The following is a 19432-nucleotide window of genomic DNA, read 5'->3' as shown; positions in this document are numbered from 1 at the left end:
GGCGCTCTGCTTTAGGGCGCCCCACCCGCCGGGCGGCAGGCTGCTATCCGCAGCTTGGGGAGCCTTGCGGGGAACTCCTGCAAGGCTCTCCACGCAGCGGATGTGTTCCCAAAGCGCCAGGCGCTCTGCTTTCAGGGCGCCTGACGCTCCGGGAAGCAGGCTGCTATCCGCAGCGTGGGGAGCCCTGTGAGGAACTGCTGCAGGGCTCTGCACGCTGCAGATGTCTGCCCGGCGCGAGGGGCGCTCTGCTTCAGGGCGCCCCTCGCGCCGGGCGGCAGGCTGCTATCCGCAGCGTGGGGAGCCTTGCGGGGAACTCCTGCAAGGCTCTCCACGCAGCGGATGTGTTCCTGAAGTGCCGGGCGCTCTGCTTTCAGGGCGCCCGACGCTCCGGGAAGCAGGCTGCTATCCGCAGCTTGGGGAGCCTTGCGGGGAACTGCTGCAGGGCTCCCCAAGCTGCGGATGTATGCCTGGCGCGAGGGGCGCTCTGCTTCAGGGCGCCCCACCCGCCGGGCGGCAGGCTGCTATCCGCAGCGTGGGGAGCCTTGCGGGGAGCTCCTGCAAAGGGTCCCCACGCTGCGGGTGTGTTCCCGAAGCGCCGGGAGCTCTGCTTTCAGGGCGCCCGACGCTCCGGGAAGCAGGCTGCTATCCGCAGCCTAGACACGGCTAGCGGAGCGCTAATCCTGAAGCTTGGGGCGTGCGGAGCTCAGCGCGCCCCAAGCTTCTGGGCGCCGGCAAGGTCTCCGCTAGCCGTCGCGGGGCTCTCCCAGGGCTAGCGGAGACCTTGCCGGCACCCAGAAGCTTGGGGCGCGCTGAGCTCCGCACGCCCCAAGCTTCTGGATTAGCGCAGTGGTCCGCTAGCCCTGGGAGAGCCGGGCGACGTCGCGGGGCTCTCCCAGGGCTAGCGGAGACCTTGCCGGCACCCAGAAGCTTGGGGCGCGCTGAGCTCCGCACGCCCCAAGCTTCTGGATTAGCGCAGTGGTCCGCTAGCCCTGGGAGAGCCGCGCGACGTCGCGGGGCTCTCCCAGGGCTAGCGGAGACCTTGCAGGCACCCAGAAGCTTGGGGCGCGCTGAGCTCCGCACGCCCCAAGCTTCGGGATTAATGCAGCGCTCCGCTAGCGGTGGGAGAGCTGGGTCTCCCACTCCTAGCGGATAGCTTCCTGAAGCCTGGAGAGCGAGAGGGGTCGGTGCGCACCGACCCCTCTCGCTCTCCAGGCTTCAGCGAAAGCCTGCATTCACTCCATAGGACGCACACACATTTTCCCTTGCTTTTTAGGAGGGAAAAAGTGCGTCCTATGGTGCGAAAAATACGGTAGTAGTCCTCTGTTTTGTAATAAGTTTGGGCTAAGTAAATTAATAGAAAGTAGAGGTATTCAGATATTTACTCTTCATTATCTGGATGGATATAGGGAGACGAGTGGCGCTGTGGGTAAAACCTCAGTGCCTAGGACTTGCTGATCGCAAGGTCGGCGGTTCAAATCCCTGCGGCGGGGTGAGCTCCCGTCTTTCGGTCCCAGCTCCTGCCCACCTAGCAGTTCGAAAGCACTCCTAAGTGCAAGTAGATAAATAGGTACCGCTTTATAGCGGGAAGGTAAACGGCGTTTTCGTGTGCGGCGCTGGTGCCGGCTCGCCAGAGCAGCTTCGTCACGCTGGCCACGTGACCCGGAAGTGTCTCCGGACAGCGCTGACTCCCGGCCTCTTGAGCGAGATGAGCACGCAACCCTAGAGTCGGACACGACTGGCCCGTTCAGGCAGGGGTACCTTTACCTTTCTGGATGAACATTAAAAAAAGAATAATAGAACTAAATATGTGGCTCAAATAAATGTATTTATTAACAGGATTTGATAAATGATAAGAAATATAGGAATCTTCAGACGTGAGTTGACAAAGAAAATACCTGATATTTACTCAATAGTGTATCTTCGTTTGCAGCTGTCTAGTACTAGCAGTAATGTTTCAGTGTAAGTGGAGTAAGTTTTTCTGCATAACTAATCACTTCAGCATGCAGTACATACTATCTGTTAGTATTCATGGAATTGACCCAAGTATCTGTGCACAGAACTGCAACCTCTGTTTAATTAATGTTAATATCTGGAGCAGATTACCAATACATACCTATATCAAAATGAAAAGAAAAATATATTACTAATACATACTAGCCATTACACTGTATAACATTTTATAATAGATTAGTCACTGAAACACACGTTTAAGCATTTGAGGGTAAATTTGATCAATTTTTTGTTGAAGAAATTAGACAAGCACAATATTTGCATTGCTGCTTTACATTTTGTTAGTGCCAGTAGATGTCAACACTAAGAAATTTAAGTTCAAGAGGATTTTATATTCCAGCATGCTCAATGCGACTTGCAGCTATTTATCTGCCAGTATCCAAATTTTTAAACTGATGGTGAGCTCATGCAGCATATCTTCTTCCTCTACGCCTTTCTACAATTCCACAAATTTACTCAGGGGTTCCTCAACCCCACAGAGCAGATTTTGAGAGGCTGCAGGAGTGAAGTTCTGATTGCATGATTAGAAGTCTGTTCTGCTCGCATCTGGACAGCTTTGGATAAAGCCATATATATGTATCTCATTGTTCAGGTGTCAAACTTTTCCCTTTAAGTACTTTAATTTTATTGTAAGCTTTGCAGAATGGCACTTTGCAGGGAGAGTAAAAAAATCCATCTGTTCAAATAACTTGCCAGCAGTTAGGCAGGCTCTAAAAACAGTTTTAGGTGATGGCTAGTTTTCTGTACATAGCTGTAAGAACTTTACTACATAACATATGAAATCAATCAAGTCAAGCAAAGTTGCACATAGTATTCTAAAGTTATTTTACGGGTTTAAAAAAAAATATTAAGTCTGTATTGATTCATACAATAGGGGGAAAAAAGCCCAAAACCACAGTATGGTAATACCTTTATTAAGACCTATGAAAATGACTGTGTGACATTTTGTTTGGTCCCAATAAAGCTATTTGCATACTGAGGCTTTGGAGTTGATTTAGATAGAAAAATGCTTTTTTAAAAAAAAAAAAAAAGATAACAAGTGAAGCAATTTTAAATTTAATAACCATTCCTACTGCGGATTTCTCTTTACAAGATGATTTGCTAATGCCCAATTTAGTCAGATATAATGCAGCCCCAGCAAAGGTGTAATCTTAAGTCTTTTAAAGTACAGACAATTGTAAAAAAATGCAATCATAATTGATAATGAAATGGTTTCTATTCATATATAAATGCACACATACAAATACTGTAAAGACACAACTGACTTAATCCAGAAGCTCCTTGGATACACTCCAATGTTCTCAGACCTCATGGCCCCTCAAAGCAGTCATGGAACTCCAAGTTCAGGGCTATGGATTCAATTCCATCTCCTCCTGAATTTAGGGACAAACATCCACCAGCTCCTATGCAGCTTTCTTGCTTTGCATGACACAATTTGCCTTCCTAGGACACTACAGGTAACAGGATAAATTCCTGAACACAGGCGGAGTCAAACAAAACTCCTAGGATAATACTTAACAGGAACTTTTTAAGTCTTACACATTTTACCACCTAACCATCATTTTCAAATGGAAAGTCATCTATCCTCAAGGGCAAGTTTAATTTACACAGATACAATTCCTTATTGCATATGGGGTCAAAACTATGAAAATGGCCCTGCAAAAAAATGCAGCCCTTTAACTGCTACTGAAAATAAATTCTGTACATATCCTTATGCAGAGCATCGGTGATTGCAATATAAAACACATTACTCCTGGTTCCCCATTTGTGCTCCTAATGTCCAAATTCAAATAATTAAGGCTAAATGGGATTGTGTTGTCATTCATCCTAGAAATTCTCTGTCCAACTGCCTGGAGACTCAAATAAATAGTTCTCAAGTAACAAACCCATAATAGAAATGCTACCTGAGATTACATCTTTGGTTTATTATTTTCTCCTCATCAGTGAAATACTGTTGAAAACACAAGATTCAGATTAAAAACAAAAACACGGAAATATTTCAAAGCGGTCCAATACTTTTCTTTGAAGTGGTACCATCTTCTCAAAAAGCCTTTTATCTGTTGTTAACATCTTCTACCCACCATGCAACATCATTATCAAATCACAAATCTACTATGTGCTAATACTGCTCATGGCTTCTAGCAATTAAAGTGATGAAATCAATGGTCACATTTCTGAAATGGGCAACACTCCCAGGTGAAAAGAGGGGAGACGCTTGGGAGTACATGGTGCAAAATGCATAATACTGTTCTGATTAATCCACTTGCCCATTAATAAGGTTCTAGATTTTCTTTTTTGTAAGGGTGCCAAAAAGGGGAAATTAACTCTGAGCCACAACTTTCATATACCACTTCAAATACTAACTGGAAATCTGAACAAAGTTTATGCATTTTTGTAAGTGAAAACCTTTGGCATGTACGCTCATTACTTGAATTCAACGTGCAAGCTATACCGCTTGCTTATTCCTTATAATTTCTCCTCCTTCTATCTCAATTTGCTCATATAGCCACTTGCGATCACAGCGGCATTCAGGTCCACACTTGCTGGAGTCACACTTGGGACAAGCATAGAAACATCCTAGGCAATCTTCATCAAGACAGTCACAGAGGTCTATCCCACTATAAAGCAGAAGGCCTTGGCTATCGTACACTTTGCTCTTTGCTGGTATGAGTTGCCTGGAGGAGAAAGAAAGCAGAATTAACAGCAGTCTGTAACACTGGACTCCATTTTAAGTCACTGGCAATTCAGTTTAAATCTACTTTTAGGTGAATTTGCTCTGAATTTGCTAATCTTATGCCAAGAATCAAAAGCCATACATTACATTAGCCACAGAGGCTGCCAATAAATTTCGGGCAAGTTTAGGTTCTAGGGAGGCACCATTACATACAGAAACATGTCGACAGTCTGTCCATGCAACAGGTTGTCATGTCTGTCCATGCAATTCTGTTTCCTTTCTCTTTCCCTTTGCAATGGTGGACAAAATCTTTTAGTGTTCATTAATTTTGGGGAAGGGCATCATTACTATCTAAGGTGTGATCACACGTTATATCTGAAAGGAGTCTACTGATGCTGTGGACAACTCTAATCAACATTCACCTTCCTGCTTCAGTACAGAATTGATTTGTTCAGAACCACTTTGGAACAGAAAAGGCAGGATCAGTCACCTTTTAGCTATTCTGTGGATTAATTCAGATGCTCCAATAGCATTATTGTGTGGCAATTCTTTATTCTTCAAGGTTTTTTCCATGCCCTACAATGGATTTTTATCACACCATTTCTATGCACTTGAATGAAAAGAGATTCTATCTACTTAAGCAGACTTGAAGCATGGTCCAGATGCAAATAAAGACTTTCCCCCAAGGGCGTGAAAGCAAGGATAAGTGTAATCATCGGAGGAAAAGAGCTCACCTGTCTGAATTGTTGGATGTGCTTTTTGTCTGCAGCCTTCTTTTTTCCCTTTTGTTTGCTTCTGGAGCAAATTCAGAATGTCGTCCTGGATTAGCAAACTGTAAGGACTTCAAGGCCTTAGCTGTACGTCCCTGAACAGATACAGACAATTTCATTGGAACTATTAATACAAAGCTTAATGCATACACTACCAGAGGCTTGCTAATCAATTAGAATGCCATCACTTCTTAGATAAAAAGAGGCTCAAAGCTGGGGCCAAATGTAAAAAAAAAACCTTTCCGTTGAGTGTCATTGCTTTCAAATGCTCAGTTCATGAATATGAAGGGGGATAAGGTTGAGATGCCCTCAGTCCCTGTCTACATGAACAGGGTATCCACCAGGAATTGCTCTTGGTCAAGGAAGATTATTACAGGTTAATACAAAAAATGTGAACAAGTGGTTGCTGTATGCTGTGGCACAAAGCATCCCTCTCCCCCAACACACGTATTTTAATTTTATGACATCTTAGCCACCTGACCACTCGTAAGGTCTCTCTAAACGGGCAGTAACACTAGGAAGTAAAGTAAAAAAGCAATGGCAATTTCTTGTGGAACAGGTAAGTGGGATATGAGTATATATCTAATGGTGCAAATTAATGGAAACAGAAATAGTGAAAGCCTACTTTAATAAGTAAACAGGACATATTTTCAGTTCTCTTTTGACCTCATCTTTAAAAAAAATTATCTGCTGTATGTTTTCATTAGATGAAGACTGGAGAATAACTTCCATTTCAAAGTACATCTTTCATCATGCTGCTTTTTATTGCTAGGAATAGATACCCCCCTCTATCAAGTGATGAAATAAGTTCTAAGGGGGCAGAATGATATCGATTCAATCCCATCAGAACTCCTACACTTTGCTCTGTGTATGTGTGGACTAGATCTCATTGTTCCCCAAAGACTGCCGTGGTTCCAACTTTTATACATGGCTATGAATTAATCCACTTCTACTCAGTTTCACCATTCTAGTGTCAAGCCCTGCTCTTTCTTCCAAATTAATCATGTTAGACTTGCTTAGGGCACATTCATACATATATGCATAACATATCATGTGAGGAACTGCAGCTACATGTATTAATGCTCTATTGCCAGTTACTACATTTGAGATGATGTGAGGTTATATCAGAGTGACTTTTGTTAAGTTTTGACTAATGATGGCTGTTTCACACAATTCTTCATGTTGCACTTATCAAGTGATGACCACACATGTGGAAATTGCACAGTATTTAGCATACCATTAGTACCTGAGGGTTAATTAATTAATAATAGCTATCTTAGTGATGCTCTACATTAAGTACAGCCCAACCCACAGGCACAATTACTTCGAATTAAGGAACAGCATTTTCACTGGGGCTTGCTTTCAGGTAAGTGTGCACAAGATTGCAGCCTAAGTCCAATAGATAGGTGAAAAAAATTATCCCATATACATACGTCTGAATCAAGTCTCCTTCGCTGACGGTCTTCAGAATCAACCTCTGCACTTCCATTTATTATCTGTGTACATTTTTGACAAAGTTTCCAGCCAGGTATAAACTGCCGTCCAAACTTGGCACTTAGAACAGTTGCATCGTCTATGTCAATTGCATGCAAGTTTTTCCTTGAAAGCTTTTTGTGCATATTAAAAGGATCACAGCACGACTTTTGCAAGTCTTCATACCTATCAAGGTAAACTTTAGCATGATGGAAGCAGATTGTATCGTTCTCTGAAAGTGTTATCCCAGTCCTAAGCTGAAGGAGTAACAGATCAGTTGATGATAGTTCTTGCTTAGTCTTGAATCCAGTGTGACAGGTAAAGTATGTTTTATGGCAATCGCTGCTAGCTTGCAGCTGATTTCCTACTGAACATGGATCCATTTTACTTGACCAGTACAATATATTTGATTGTCTACAGTTTGTCTTTGTCGTCCTTAGCAGCTGTTACGATTAGCCTGGAGAAAGCAGTGAAGGAAATGAGATTCATGCTGCATACCGTTACTTTCAACTAGACCCAAAATAAAAACAAACCTAATATGGATGTCCAAGGATTCAGCTGAACTATACAATACAGCTGATTGTGCAGGCAACTTTTGCCTTTGTCTTATGATCTGGAGGCAGCCATAAGATTTTGTACAAAACCTCTGCTACCAGAATGCATTAATCTGAGTAAAAACTGGCATCCGGAGCGCAGAAGTACAGCAGCTTCCATGATAGGTGTAGGCATGTCAATGCAACTGCCATACCATTTAAGAAGCATTTGATATGGAGACCAAAGGAATGCAAGTGGCTAGGACAAGTCTGTACTAGCCTCAATAAGTGGGTACGAAAGGAAGCTTAGCCTAGTTGAGAGTTAAGCCAGATGGATTGGCGTCCCTTGCCAATGAAAGGGTACTTTAAGAGCTACAGTGGCACTGACTTCCTCAAAGGCTGCTCACTGGTAAGACTGCCAAACCAATAACAGTTATCTGTATTAGTGTGACTGTTGGCATTATGAATCCCGAGCTTTCCAGAAAATAAGTTCAACTTCATCTGTCCAAAACAAAAAATATCAAGTTGTTTAAAAATTCAAAAATCAAGGTTCTACCTAGGGTCTACTAACAGATCTGATGCAACAATCTTAATGTTTTCAAAACCTCAGGGTATGATTTAAACATGAAAATTATACTGATAGTAGTAGTCTAGTAGATGTCCTTGGGAAAGTAGTCTCAAGCCCATCTCTTGGATTCTTCCTGTGTAAAATTTAAGATGTGGACAGAAGCAGTTGGAACTTGTGTCTTTGTACGAGGCATCTCATACACGCATTTCTGACTATACTAGGAGGATACACACAGGAGTATTCCCACATTAGAGATGCACCTTCAGACCACATCCATTATCTATTTTAATTGAGGAGGAGGGAAGCATCCTTAAGAAAGTTTTTATGAAGATTTTCTAATGCAGTTCATATTCAAGCGGAAGGAAAAGCCAGTAATTTGCAAGGAGAATGACGGAAGCAAAGCATATATGCAGAAGCTATTAAGCAAGAAGTAACATTGCAGATATCTAAATTTTGCAGACAAGCTCCAAATCAGAGCAGCAAAAAAAAATAAAAAAAAATAAAAAAAAAATCCCCTGCTGTTTTCCATTTCCATGAGTCATACATGTGCATGTGTCCATCCATGGTTCAAACTAGTTTTTCAAAAGGCCAAACTGAGCTTTTACTCAGAACTAGGATCATTTTTAAGACATCTTCTAGTATTGGCACAGATATGGCATTTGTTTCAACTAATTTCAGAGGCCAAAATTCAAAGAACACTGTGCTTATTATGCACATGGTCTGTACCAAATTTTTCTTCAGGCTGCAGCCTCTCACACTGCACTGAACGCCTCCTGATCTTCTAGAGCAGATTTTTCAAGAGGGCATGATAGAATTGCTCTCAAAAGTCCCGGATGCTTCAGCTGGAGAAACTTATCATTTTTCTTGTCTTACTTCTTAAGAAATATTGCATTTTGCATTCTCTTTTCAGGCTCAAGCCTTTGCAGCAACATGTCACAGGGAGCAACATATTCCCACCTCTGCAAGCATTTGCATTATGGGTGCGCAAGCATTTCACTTCTGCAGCTAAACACTGAACTTAGGCTTTTAATGGTTTGTTTAAGTTCCCACGAATTCACCACAAATTCCAAAAGAACATTGCCTGTTTTCAAAAAATTATCTTACTAGATTGAAGACCTCGTCCCATTTGGGATAGAGAAACAGATGTACAAAACTGTTTTCTGCTGTCAGACCCTGCTTAAAATGACAGGATCAAGATTTGAATAATGTTGTTACTGGCAATATTCTACCCTGATGAATGTTGCAACATCTGGTGCTTCAGTTTTGCTCACATTTAAAGAAAGGTAGGATAGCAGCAAATTTTAGTAAGAACAGAAGATGGCAAGAATATTACATTAATTTGCTGTTGGCGTGGAACTAAGCTAAACTGCTGATGCCCTATGAAATGCTCATTAAAACCATGGCAGGTGGTGCTAGAAAGCAAGCAAGCAACTGCTGGTGTTTACAGAAAGAATTTTTTAAAAGGGAGAAGGCACTACACCATCAGCAGCAGGACAGGGTAACAAGATGAAAGAGTAGGAGGAGAAATATCAGCAAATTCAGGATTACGTTTTCCATTCTGGAGAACAGGCTTGTAATTCTATACTTCTACAACTCATTTTTAATGGACAGATTCTTCTGTGTTTATGTTCTTCAGTGTTCTTTAGCATGGCATCATGCAGTCTTCATCAACCACCCAAGGCAAACCCAGGGTGGAACAAACTGCACAAATGCTTCAACACAATTGAAAGGCTCAGGCGAGTGTGCATTAGCATACATTACCAAAAGGGTTCAGATTCTTTATTGTGCATGGGTATTCTTTTGACCACTTTGGCATCACATAAGTGCTGAAGCATTTGTAGGAATTAGCTCTAAGGTGACAGATGCTATTTGTCACATGTCAACTTTCCTGGCAGTTATTCCTAGGAAACTAACCAAATTGCAAACTGTAGCAAACTTACTTCTGCACCCTACTCAGCACAGCTGCCTCCTGCCTTTCACCCTCCACAGTACTAGTCTAGCTATTTTTGCCTTGGAAAATAGGGAGGTCACAGCTAGAAAAATAATGCAACTGTCAAATTGCACCCATGATCTCTGGAGCATAGGAGTTTCACTGTGGAGCAAAGAGGAATGAGTGCCAGCAGAGACAGGGAAGCGAGCTGCAGCGAAAATGAGCAGTCAAGCGACAACTTTTAGCAAGGCACTTGGGATGATGATGCTTGGAAAAATTCTCACTAGCTCAACGAAATATTTTTAGGTGGCCAGACCATTCTCTTCTGGCAGGCTTTATGGATGTTGAACATATTAAGAGTCATATTTTCTGCTGGCTATAAATGGGATATATTTCTTTCAAATGCATTTTTATTGACTACTTTGAAATATTTTTTTATGATACAGTATGTAATTGTATTACTTTTAGTGAGGCTGACTGAAGGTCCTTTTGACGGAAAAACAGAATTTAAATAAAAACAAAATTAAATTAAATAGTTTACGATACATGTTGAATAGTGAGTGCGTTGGGAAGCAGGGGGCTTGGTCAGGATGCTAAACTGGTCAATGCATCCACTGACTAAGGCTGCATTCACATGGCAGTTGATTCAGTTTTTACTCCTTTTACGCAACTGCTTTAAGTTCTGCATTATATTTGAGCTTTCACATGAGCATCTTGGAACAGGACATGACTGGCTAGCTTTACACTGCAACATTTTGTTGCAGCTCCCACTTGTTCCAATAGTGAGCACAAGTGATCAAATACCTGTGTTTGGGAACACAACTGGGCCATCAAAAAAATAAATAAATAATGAATTAAAAAATAAAATCAGTTGTTTCTACATACTCAAGGGAATCTCCCCAAGCAAGTATATACATTTCAACACTAAGAAAAATATTTTTAAACTGTAAAATGGCCTGACAATTCCTAGAATTACAGACTGTTGATAGCAGACTGAGAGGGGGGAGGGAGTTTAATGAACCAGGAATCTGACATATAGTAACTACTCAGGAGTTTTTTTCCCCTCTGCACATTTATCAACCATGGAAGATTAGAGTTCTATATTACATGAGGAGCCTACATAAGTAGAAAAGGCTCTCCGCTTCAGAAATTCAGCACATGGGAGTGCCACAGAAGTGAAAAGGCAAACAGCAAAGGAGTCAAGCAAAACATTAAAAAACAAAACAAAAAACCCCAAAGGGAACAATTCCAACCCACTCGGCCTAATGAGGACTTAAGAGCCATGGAACACTGAATGCAAGTTGCAAAATAAAATATGGAAAAGGGGTTGGGACAGAGGATGAGAGTGGATTGGTCTGCTTAATCCCTACACAGCAGGGCATGGTGAACCTGTGGCCTTCAGTATGTTGTTGGACTACAATACCCATCAGCCCTAGCCAGGGCCTTTTTGGTGGCTGTTCTCAGAGTTTGAACTCCCTCCCAAGAGAAGTTAGACTGGTTCCCTCTTAGGAGGGACACCTTCTTGCCAGACACCTTCTTGTTTCAGCATGTTTTTGAAAACTGACAGTTTGTAATGAGATGGGTACCACACTGTTTTTGTTGTGACTGACTGTGATTGCCCATCCATAGTTTTAGTTCTATTAATGTTTAATTTTTTAATGATCTCCCCCGTTTTTAGTTGTTCTTATTTTATCTGTGAGTCCGTCAGGGGAAAAAGGCGGGGTATAAACAAACAAATATAATAATAGTAGTAGTAGTAGTAGTTACAGTTACAGAAGATGGAAGTTGCAGTTCAACAAGACTTGGAGGGATCACAGGTTTCCCACCAGCTCTACTGAGGATACAGTGGTACCTCAGGTTAAGTACTTAATTCGTTCCGGAAGTCCGTACTTAACCTGAAACTGTTCTTAACTGTTCCTGAAGCACCATTTTAGCTAATGGGGCCTCCTGCTACTGCCGCGCTGCTGGAGCACGATTTCTGTTCTCATCCTGAAGCAAAGTTCTTAACCTGAAGCACTATTCCTGGGTTAGCAGAGTCTGTAACCTGAAGCGTATGTAACCGGAGGTACCACTGTATTATCTTGGAAGACAGCATTGCTGACTAGCTGGCACCGTGTATCGAGAGTGGAATTTTTGTGTGAGGGAGGTTACGTTATTTAGTTCTGCACTGTATACTTGTAATGGAGGTAAGTAGGAGCATTCAGTTTCTTAGAAGAAAGAAGCGCAGAGCCCAAAAAGTTTATGTCACCTGCCCTATAAGCTTTTCTTTCATTCTTGAGGCAAACTGCACTTGTTCAGCAGAAAGAGAAACAGACTCTGAATGTGCTTGGAGGTACTTTTAACATACTGCTACTGGCTGGTACAATAATCACCAGTAACAAAGCACTGTTCAAATATGTATAAACCCATCACCTGGACCCTACCAAGGTCATATTTAGAGGATGCAGTAGAATTGAGAGCATGCTCAGAAGAAGAAAGGAAAACTCCTGCAAACAGCTCTAAACCAGGCGATCATAAGACACCAAGAAAAGGGGAAAGAAGGGAGAAGCTCTCCACTGATTACTGATTGTACCTCTGGTCATATGCCTAAAGGTAATCTAGAAGCCAGCAATTATGGCAAATGTGCTACAACACATATTAAAGCAAAGCAGATATTACATATACAAAGTGTTTTACAAAATACAGAAAGCATATAAAGCACATGAATTTATAACACAAAGAAGCAATCCTAATAGAACATATAGCTGCATAGAGATTTTTGCTTTTTGTACTGCAGCTGGAGCGCTTTAAAGTCCTGATCTGGTGTCAGTAGCTCAATTGCTATGAAAATGTAATGGTGTAGGTGAGGAAGAAAAATAGGCTTCTCAACACAAGGGACAGGCCTGTTTGCATGATTTTCCTATCATCTCCACAAAGCTACAGGCTGCATGGCATAAAACTGGGTTTGTGACCAAATGTACACACAAAGAGCTGTAATTTACTATTAAATATATGTACTGCTTAATTGCAAGGTGGCTTTTAAGCAGTTTACAAGTATCAATGTTTCCTGAGTTTTTCACATTTATAGTTAGCATATCTCTAATGTATAAATGTGATATTTAGTAGAACTACAAATGCAGACTGGCTCTCATATTAGTCCCACAAAAGTGAAGTGACTAAATTGACTAAAACAGCTTGAAGCATTTGTCGACTCAAATGAAGGCCCAGTCTCTTTCTAAGAGACTGCATGCACACAGATTTTGGATAACTTTACACTGTATTGGCCTGAATATAAGCCTCACGTTCCCCCCAAATTCCGACCCTGAAAAGTTAAAGTACAACTTATAATCGCAACCTTATGGTATGCAGCCAGGAGCGCAGGTAAAACAGTGCCTGTAGACAGTCCTCCATCCTCTTCCCCAAGACTGGGAAGGGAGAGAGCGAGGAAGGTAAAGGCAGCCTATTTCCTTCATATATTTAAAGGGCCTGTGATTTTCACACTCAAAATATCACACGTGTATATATTGCTAGAGTCTGTTTTGTGAAACGTGAGAAGCTAGCGGAAAATGCACAAAAACAAATGAATGTGACAGCGGCAAGCCTACCTTCAAGTTTGTGAAAAGTTATTGACTTAGGATATGTCAAAACAGTCAAGTTCCATCTACATAACCTCAGTCTCTAACTTTGGTTAACTTTTCCCAATTTACCACCGAACCCAATCAAGGCTATTTTCCAAATTATGAATTAACGGGGGGGGGGGGGGAGTTATGTTCCAGGGAATATTGTGTGTGAAAAAGAACCAGTAGAGCATTTAACTTTTTTTATTTCAAAGCGCACGTGCGCGCGCACACACAAACACATATACTGTATATGCATCTTTATATATACAGTATACTGTATAAGCATCTTTCTCTGCGTTAGTTGTGTATTCCTGGTCACATTTCACAGCCTAACCTACCTCACAAGATTGTTGTGAGCGGGGATAAACTCAAAGCCGTCCGAGATCCCGCGTGGCGCAATGGTTACAGCGCAGGTCTATGACTTGCGGGGAGGCGTGGGTTCGAGTCCCCGCTCAGCCGTGCAGCTCAGTGGGAGACCTACCTCGCGGGGTTGTTGCGGGGATGAAGTGGGGGAGGAGAACCATGTGCACCGCCTTGAGCTCCTCGGAACACAAGGCGGCCTATAACTGCGACAAATTAAAAGCACAGCAGGATAAGAAGCGCTAACAAATCTAGCGTATTAGCGACTCCCAACATTCCCCGTGTCGTTAAAATCACGCGCACGTGGGGAAACAGCATTATCCTTGAAAAGCTTTACGGCTTCCCCGCTCCTCCTCCGGCGCCTACCTTCACATAGGCTCTCCTGCGGCCCTGTCCCGCTCCCACCCCGGCGCTTGCCTCGCCCGTGGCCGCCATGAAGCCGACTAGCCCCAACAGCGACGCGTCGACGGAAGGAAACGGCTGCCCGCGAGGAAAAAGCGGCAGCCTCACAGATTCCCTATCGCGACTTCCGGCTCCCGAGCACTTGTTGGAGAGGGTCCGCCATGTGCGGGGCAAGAGGCGTGGAAAGGCAAAAGCAGCCTTCAGTTAAGACGGGCGCAACGCGTTCTCCGAGACTGGCCGAGGCTTCCAAGCACGCGGTTATTTTGTTGGGAGGCGCGGAGCTTTGCTCGTTGAACTCTTGCCGCCGCGTAGGCAGAAGTTCGGCAGGACGGGCACTCCTCCGTCAGTGAGGGACACTAACAAGGAAGGTCGCGCTTTTCTGCCCTTTATGTACGGCTCAGCAGAAGACCAGCTACTTGAAACTACCATGTCAAAGAGTATTTCCCATAAGATTTTGGCAGGCGCTTGCTCCTTCGGGTCGGTTTGTTTTGGAGAGAGTGGAGGCGTCAAATGTGCACCTTCGTTCTCTACAACATTTGTTCAACGTCCTCTTTTCCCTTTCCGGTCAAGTGAATGAACGTTAAAGCTAATTTAGCAGCGACGCATGCGTAGCAAACTTCCCCTCTTCCTTTCCCTGCGCTATGAAAACATAGAAACTTCGACTTCGTGTCACGTCTCGCGAGAATGCTCTCTTCCACACACAACCCACGTGATTTCAGACCTACGTATTTCTGACTACGATTGGGCTGCATTGTTGGGATTGTACTGTATGTCAGTTCTGGGTCAGTCAGTGGAAGTTGCTTCGTGATAAGTTTGGTTGCCCTTTTCTGCATCTATTCCAACTCTGCAACAATGTTTTTGAGGTGTACTGTCAGAACTGTACACAGCATTCCAAGTGCAGTTGCACCATAGATTAGTATAATGGAATTAAGGTGTTGACAGCGTTATTTTAAATTCCTTTCCCAATGATCCTAGCATGTAATTTGCCCTTTTCACAGTTGTCACACACTGCTGACATCCAAGGTCTCACACCTAGTCAATCACTGTCCGTTCAGACGCCATGCACATATATGTGAAATTAAGATTTTTTGCCCTGATACACATCACTTTACAGTTGCTTACATTTCATTGCATTTGCCATTTTCTACCTATTCTTTCAGCTTGGAGAGATCTTTTTGGAGTTATTCACAATCCTTTTTTGTTTTAACTACCCTGAAAATTTTATTATCGTGAGGAAACTTAGCTACGTAGCTCCTTGAGCTGCTTGAACTACGTCCCTGCTCATTCCTTACTCCTTTTTGCCATTTTTTTTTATTTTCCATAATTTTAACAAATCATTACCAAATTAATACAAATTACTCATCCCTAACTCTAGATCAAGGGACGCAGGTGGTGTGCAGAGCCTAGGACATGCTGATCAGAAAGTCGGCGGTTCCAATCCCCGCGACGGGGTGAGTTTCTGTTACTTGGTCCCTGCTCCTGCCAACCTAGCAGTTCGAAAGCACGTCAAAGTGCAAGTAGATAAATAGGTACTGCTCCAGCAGGAAGGTAAATGGCGTTTCCGTGCGCTGCTGTGGTTCGCCAGAAGTGGCTTAGTCATGCTGGCTACATGACCCAGAAGCTGTACGCCGGCTTCCTCGGCCAATAAAGCGAGATGAGCGCCACAACCCCAGACTCAGCCAAGACTGGATCTAATGGTCAGGGGTCCCTTTACCTAACTCTAGATCACTTATGAACAAATTAAAAAGCATAGGTCCCAATACTGATCCTTGGGGAACTCTACCTAGTACCCCCCTCCATTGGTAGAACTGTCCATTTTATTCCTTCTTTTTGGTTCCTGGTTTTTCCAATATATTTGTCAAAACAAAGTCTGTGTCTATAAGCAATCCATTCATATGTTGCAAGCATTGTCATGTTGTCAACCCGTTGACTGACAACATGACAATGCTTGATGTTTTTATTACGTTTTTAGATATGCTGTAAGCTGCCCACAGTGACTGGGAAAACCCAGCCAGATGGGCAGGGAATAATAATAATATAACAACAACAACAACAACAACAACAACAACAACAATGGATTATATATTTATTCTTCCATTTCATCAGTGAAAGCCACCTTGAGAGTTTTGCAGTTAAAGGTGGTGGATAATGAATTCTCCCTTTCCAACAGTCCTGGACAGTTATCAAGTTACTGAATTTATTGCATTTATATCCTGCCCTCCCTCCCCAAGGAGCTCAGGATGGCAAATAAAAAATACAATTTAAAAATAAAGTTGATCAGATTGCTTCACAGTCATCATTATGCATAAATCATAGACATTTTTCACTGTCATCCATGGACTTTTCAGAATTGGACCACATGCAGAGCAGTATGTGGCCGCAAACATTTCTTCCTGTGACTTTTCTGAGGTCTATCTGTGGAATAATAGATTTCTAGATGCAGACTTTAGTACTAATGAAGAGGCAGCAGAGGGCGTACCAAGTCTTATTTTTGAATGTTTTGTATATGGTTCTGGATTCTGTCTTTTAAAAAGAAAAAGAGAACGAGCAAGCAAACAAAAGAGGTTTAAGCTTAGATTTGTATGAAGAGGATCGTGAAGATTCCCCACTCACATCCACGGGAATATTTTTACACAAAAGCTGCCATTATCTCACATGAAGCCAAACACAAAAGTAGGATGCATAAGGAGAAATTAAGAGATTGAAATGTTTGTAAATAATAACTCTTTTGGGGAGAAGGAGAATGGTGTATAATATTTGTATCATCTTAGGGGCTCCATACACAGGAATGGGTGAACATGCCAGCTTTCCCCAGCTTCTCATTTTTTCCAATTTTAGGTTCAAATCTCTGCTTTTCCACATCAATGGATGGGGCAGGGCATGGAGATGCACCCTCACTTCCCCTCAGTTGATTGTTTACACTCATGTGTGGTCCTGGCTGCAGTCCTTTTTCCTTATTCCATACAAGTGAATGAAGTGAGGGGACAAGTCACTTCCAGTGTGTGGAAATGCATTCCTTACTGAAATATACTTACATTCACTTGTATGAAATGAGGGTGAACTGCATTAGGGAAATTAGCAAGACAACCAGTAGCGGATGATGTGGACCCTGATCATGATCATCCAAGATATTAAAGTTTGCACCATGCTTAGGGTTGCCATATTTCAAAAAGTGAAAACCTGGACACAAAAGTTGTTTGATTTCCACCCAGACCCTGTTTACAAGGGCTGAATACCAGTTATGTCCAGGAAGTTCTGGACGTATGGCAACCCTAACCATGCTGTTCTCCCTGCTGCCTCTCAGGGTTGGCATATGCTTCACAAGTTGGTCAAATGTTTCTTCTACATTGACCTCAACGTCCAGCAGTACCAACTCAGAATAAGTTTCTGGTAATCTCACACGTATTCACGTTTGGATCGCAGTGGCTTTTTATGATTGCAGCATTTATGTGGAGCAGAGAGTGCCCCTCTCTGTTTATGACTTGCCTCACATATGCATAAGCAATGGACATAGCTGTGCTGTATGGATAACATGAGCTCCATTCTCTAATAAACTCTTTTGCTTGAACCAAGATGAATCGTTTTTGGTGTGTGAGACAATAGGCTGTGCTTGAATCCTGGGAAGAAAGAGGATCTTTGGGTGTGTGGTTCTAGTATGAGGGAAATAGGCTAGTTACCTGTTCTGGACAGAGTTGCTCCCGATCTGAAGAAGCAAGTGCATAGCTTGTGGGTACTTCTTTGTCACAAGAGGCTCATGTGGCCTCTGTGGCTAGGAGTGCCTCTAACCAGCTTCATCGGGTTCACCAGCTACATCCATTCCTTGAAGGGGATAGATTGACCACGGTAGTCAATGTGTTGTTAATCTCAGGGACGCGGGTGGCGCTGTGGTCTAAACCACTGAGCCTCTTGGGCTTGCCGATCGGAAGGTCGGCAGTTCGAATCCCCGCAACGGAGTGAGCTCCCTTTGCTCTGTCCCAGCTCCTGCCAACCTAGCATTTCTAAAGCACACCAGTGCAAGTAGATAAATAGGTACTGCTGTGGCAGGAAGGTAAACAGTGTTTCCGTGTGCTCTGGTTTCTATCATGGTGTTCCATTGCACCAGAAGCAGTTTAGTTATGCTGGCCACATGACCTGGAAAGCTGTCCTGTCTGTGGAAAAACACTGGCTCCCTCGGCTTGAAGGTGAGATGAGCGCCACAACTCCATAGTTGCCTTTGACTGGACGTAACCATCCAGAGGTCCTTTACCTTAATCTCAGGGCTGGGTACTGTACAGTGGAACCTCTTGTTGCGTATTCTTCAGGATATGCATGCGGCAAACCCGGAAGTAATGGGAAGGCTTTCGGCGGCTGCACCTGTGCAGAAGTGGACTACCACCCAGTGTGCCTATGCAGAACAGGCACCTTTGGATACGAAGTTTTCAGGATGTGCACGGACCCCCCGGAATGAATTAAAATCGTATCCAAAGGTACCACTCTAATGTGCTCTATGTGGGGCTTCCCCTGGGTCGGGTTTGGCAGTGCCAGCTGGTGCAGAAAGTGGTGGAGAGACTGCTGATCTGGCCAAGAACATGTGATACCATTGTTTAAACTTATATACAAGCTGCCTACTACCAAGTCAGGATCAAGGTCCTTGCATTAATTCACAAAGCCTTGAGAAACGTAGGTCCTAGGTACCCCAGTAGCTGCCTGAACTTATACCCTAGTCATTGGAGATCATTAGAGGAGTGTCGTTGGTCATTCCCCAAGTTGGAGAGGCTCACAAGAAGAAACCAAGCCTTGAGTGTCATTGGCTCAGACTTGTGGAATACTCTGCAAATGGAGATTCAGCAGTTGCCTTTTGTTTAAGTGCATGCTGCAGACTTTTCTATTCTGTCAGGAATATGCAGGTAATTAAGAATACATCTGTTCACAATAGCTACCTGAGTTCTGATTTTAACTTTTCTATATAGTTTTATGTACTATTATTGTAAACTGCTATGATATTTTCTATGAATGTAGATAGATAGATAGATAGATAGATCTCCTCCAGTCTCAAACAATGCATTTCCTGTATTGAACCACTGTGTGGTGCTCATCTCTTTTCCATAATGTGTTTGTTTCTCTTTTGTGAGCT

General features: G+C 43.0%; 1 protein-coding gene across 1 annotated transcript; it reads right to left on the bottom strand.

Moving 5' to 3' along the window:
* Nucleotides 1–1806: 1806 nt before the first annotated feature.
* ARL14EP (ARF like GTPase 14 effector protein) lies at nt 1807–14408 on the bottom strand. The gene is made up of 4 exons (XM_081883293.1): nt 14284–14408; nt 6888–7384; nt 5419–5549; nt 1807–4685 (listed from the first exon to the last, which is right to left on the bottom strand). Exons 2-4 carry the CDS (start codon nt 7308–7310, stop codon nt 4457–4459), a joined length of 783 nt encoding a protein of 260 aa, XP_081739419.1. The 5' UTR covers nt 7311–7384; nt 14284–14408; the 3' UTR covers nt 1807–4456.
* Nucleotides 14409–19432: the final 5024 nt, after the last annotated feature.

The sequence above is a fragment of the Podarcis melisellensis genome (assembly GCF_964234715.1).
Source record: "Podarcis melisellensis genome assembly, chromosome: 1".
NCBI classification, from domain to species: domain Eukaryota; kingdom Metazoa; phylum Chordata; class Lepidosauria; order Squamata; family Lacertidae; genus Podarcis; species Podarcis melisellensis.
Note: the sequence above shows the minus strand (reverse complement) of the source record. Positions and strands in the feature narration are given on the sequence as shown.